This window comes from Charadrius vociferus, unplaced genomic scaffold (genome assembly GCF_000708025.1).
Source record: "Charadrius vociferus isolate BGI_N301 unplaced genomic scaffold, ASM70802v2 scaffold1084, whole genome shotgun sequence".
In the NCBI taxonomy this organism is placed as follows: Eukaryota; Metazoa; Chordata; class Aves; order Charadriiformes; family Charadriidae; genus Charadrius; species Charadrius vociferus.
The window spans coordinates 207,532-211,080 of NW_009647974.1; the positions used below are offsets into that span (position 1 = coordinate 207,532).

The 3,549-nt window shown below is 66.0% G+C and overlaps 1 protein-coding gene across 1 annotated transcript in view; it reads right to left on the reverse strand.

Annotated features, from left to right (window-relative positions):
- The window catches only part of CAMK2B (calcium/calmodulin-dependent protein kinase II beta), a 22,919-nt gene that overhangs the window by 14,575 nt on the left and 4,795 nt on the right, over window positions 1–3,549 (reverse strand). The window contains exons 2-6 of the mRNA XM_009883464.1: window positions 3,095–3,197; window positions 2,196–2,279; window positions 1,278–1,372; window positions 923–1,045; window positions 729–812 (exon numbers count right to left, since the gene is read on the reverse strand). Of these exons, the coding sequence (XP_009881766.1) occupies window positions 729–812; window positions 923–1,045; window positions 1,278–1,372; window positions 2,196–2,279; window positions 3,095–3,197 (489 nt within the window). The remainder of the gene's footprint in view (window positions 1–728; window positions 813–922; window positions 1,046–1,277; window positions 1,373–2,195; window positions 2,280–3,094; window positions 3,198–3,549) is intronic.

The window sequence follows — 3,549 nt, forward strand, 5'->3', positions numbered from 1 at the left end:
GTGCGGGATCGGGTCCTGAGAGGGGGAGATGGGACGGGGGGTGCAGGATCGGGCCCTGGGACAGGGTGACGGGACGGGGGATGCAGGATCTGGCGCAGGGAGGGTGCAATGGGATGGGGGTGCAGGATCGGGCCCATGGGAAGGGGTGATGGGACGCGGGCTGCAGGATCGGGCCCTGGGAAGGCAGGTGGAGGATCGGGCCCTGGGAGGGGGCTATGGGACAGGGGGTGCAGGACGGGGCTGTGTCACGGTGTGACATGCCAGGCACGGCCAGGATGTGACCATGGCGCAAGGGTGACACACCGGGCAGGGGCAGGATGGGACCGTGCTGCCCTGGGTACCACCGGGATGGGACCATGGACTGTGGCAAAGCACCGGGCATGGTCGGGAGGACACTGTGCCACACCGGGCATGGCTGGGACGAGACCATGGCACCACTGGGATGTCCCCGTGCCCCATGGGAAAGCGCCGGAGTGCTGCCAGGATGGGACCACGCCAGGAAGGGAAGCACCGGCCATGGCCAGGATGGCACCATGGGGTGACTGGGACAGGACTGCGCTCCACCGGATGCTGCCAGGATGCGACCCGTACCCCACCGCGCATGGCCAAGGTGGGACTGTGCCCCATGGCAAAGCCCCGGGGATGGGCAGGGTGGTGCTGAGCCCGGGGTGGGGGGTGGGGGGACAGGGCCAGGTTCAGCCCACCCTCCTCCCTGGAGAAGACCTCACCTTGAGCTTCCTCCGGGCGTTGAACTTTTTCAGACACTCTACTGTCTCCTGCCTGTGCATCATGGAGGCCACGGTGGAGCGTTGCTGCAGGGGGGACAAAGGGGTCAGTGGAGGCATCGGTGGCCACCGCACCCTGGGGACACACACACACCAGGGGGGACGCCAGCTGTGGGGTGGGGAACGGCAGCACTTACGCAGACCCACGGGTGCTTGAGGGCTTCGTGGGCTGTGATGCGCTTGGCGGGGTTGATGGTGAGCATCTGGTTGATGAGGTTTTTTGCTTCGGGGGTGACCGTGTCCCACTCGGGTGAAGGGAACTGCAGGGGGACACGGGGACATGGCAGGATGACAGCTGAGGAGGGGGCAGCCCCATGGCACCTGAGTCCCTCCACCTCCCCATGTGTCCCCAACCAGCCACCAGAGACGTGGCCCAAAGCCATCTCCCCGGCTATGCCTGGTGGTGATTAATTGTTGTGTCCCTCAGTAGGTTCCAGAGTGAACGGGCTGGCTGGCTGCAAGCACAAGGGGTGCCTGGCACTGGGGACTTACGTCGTAGGCACCGGCCTTGATCTGTTGGTAGAGTTTATGCTGGTCCTCGTCCCAAAACGGCGGGTAGCCCACCAGCAAGATGTACAGGATGACACCTGGGCGAGGGAGAGCCAGGTCAGGGCCGGGGGGGACACTCGACATGGGAACACCCGGCCTCCCTATGGCTCCCTCCAGCCCTGCCAGCAGGGTCCCCAGGATGGCCTGTCCCTGTGCCAGCCTCCCCAGTGCTTCCAGGTGGCACTGTCTCCCACAGTGGCACGCACCCACCCACCCGGCCAGGGCACACAGCCGGGGATGGCCACGGGATGGGGACAGGGTGGGGACAGGGTGGGACAAGGATGGGGACTAGGATGGAACCAGGATAAAGGGGACAGCACCGGGATGGGATCAGGACAGGGAGCGGGATGGAGAAGGGGACAGCACCAGGATGGGGAGAGGGGTGGAACCAGGATGGGGACCAGGAAGGAGAAGGGGACAGCACCAGGATGGGGACAGGATGGGATCAGGACAGGGAGCGGGATGGAGAAGGGGACAGCACCAGGATGGGGACAGGGATGGGGACAGGCATGGGACCAGGATAAAGGGGACAGCACCAGGATGGGGACAGGATGGGACCAGGATGGGGACCAGGAAGAAGGGGACAGCACCAGGATGGGGACAAGGATGAGACCAGGATGAAGAAGAGGACAGCACCAGGATGGGGACAGGGTTGGGACACAGTTGAGGACTAGGATAGGGCTGGGACAGGAACTGGGATGGGACCAGCATGGAACTGGGGTGGGCATCAGGATGAGACTGGGATGGGACTAGGATGGAGCCAGGAAAGGGAGAGGGCGGGAGTGGGATGGGGACGGGGATGGGACCGGGAAGGGGCTGGGAAGGGGGTGAAGCCGGGGTGAGGCCGGGACAGACGCTTACCGCATGCCCAGATGTCCACGGGTTTGCCATAGGCCTCTTTGCGCAGGACTTCGGGGGAGAGGTAGCCGGGTGTGCCCGCGAAGCCTGGGACGGAGAGCAGCTGAGCCGCGGTGGGCACGGCGCAGGGACAGGGACGGAGACAGGGACAGGGACGGGGACAGGGACAGGGACAGGGTGGGCACAGGGCAGGACGTGGTGGGCACAGGGCAGGGACAGGCAGGGACATGGTGGGCATGGTGGGCCACCATGGGCACAGGGTAGGGACACGGTGGGCACAGGACAGCGATGTGCTGGGATGTCCTGGGTACAGGGCAGGGACATGGGAGGCACGAAGGGATGTGGCTGGGCACACTGCAAGGACGCAGTGGGCATGGGGCAGGGACAGGGACAGAGTGGACATGGGGGGCATGGTGGGCACACTGCACAGATAGAGTGGGCATGGGACAGGGTGGGCAGGGGACAGGGATATGCTGGGCACAGGGCAGGGATGTGGTGGGCACAAGGCAGGGACATAGTGGGCACAGGGAGATGTGGTGTGCACAGGGCAGGGACAGGCAGGGACATGGTGGGCATGGTGGGCCACCATGGGGACATGGTGGGCACAGGACAGGGATGTGCTGGGATGTCCTGGGTACAGGGCAGGGACGCGGTGGGCATGGGGGGACTTGGTGGGCACAGGGCAGGGACAGGCAGGGGCATGGTGGGCATGGGACAGGGACATGGTGGGCCGCAGGGCAGCGCTGCGGTGGGCACGGGCCAGGCATGGGCGCCAGGGACATGGTGGTCACAGGACAGGGAGACGGTGGGCAGGAGGGGATGCGGCGTGCCCAGGGCAGGGACGGGGGGGGCAGGGGGGGCCGCCAGGGCGTTGGCGGGCACGGGGAGGCGGTGGCACTCACCGAACCAGGCCTGCTGATCCCCCTGGACCTCGATGGCGAGGCCGAAGTCGGCCAACTTCACCGCTGCCCCTTTGCACTTGCTGGCCAGGAGCAGGTTCTCGGGCTGGCGTGGGCAGTGCCAGGGGGGCACAGGGGACAGGAGGTACCGGGACACACACACACACACAGAGGGGACTTTGCAGTGATGTCCCTCTGCCAGCCCCTGTGCCACACACCCGGGTGCCACAGCCCTGTGTCCATCCCCATGTCCATCCCCGTGTCCATCCCCATGTCCATTCCCACGTCCATCCCCATGTCCATTCCCATGTCCATCCCTGTGTCCATCCCTGTGTCCATCCCCATGTCCATCCCCACGTCCACACCCATGTCCATCCCCAGCTCAGTGTCACCCTGTGTGTCCCCCCCCAGCCCCAATGGTGGGAGGTGGGGGGATGAGCAACGGGGGGTTGGGGGTG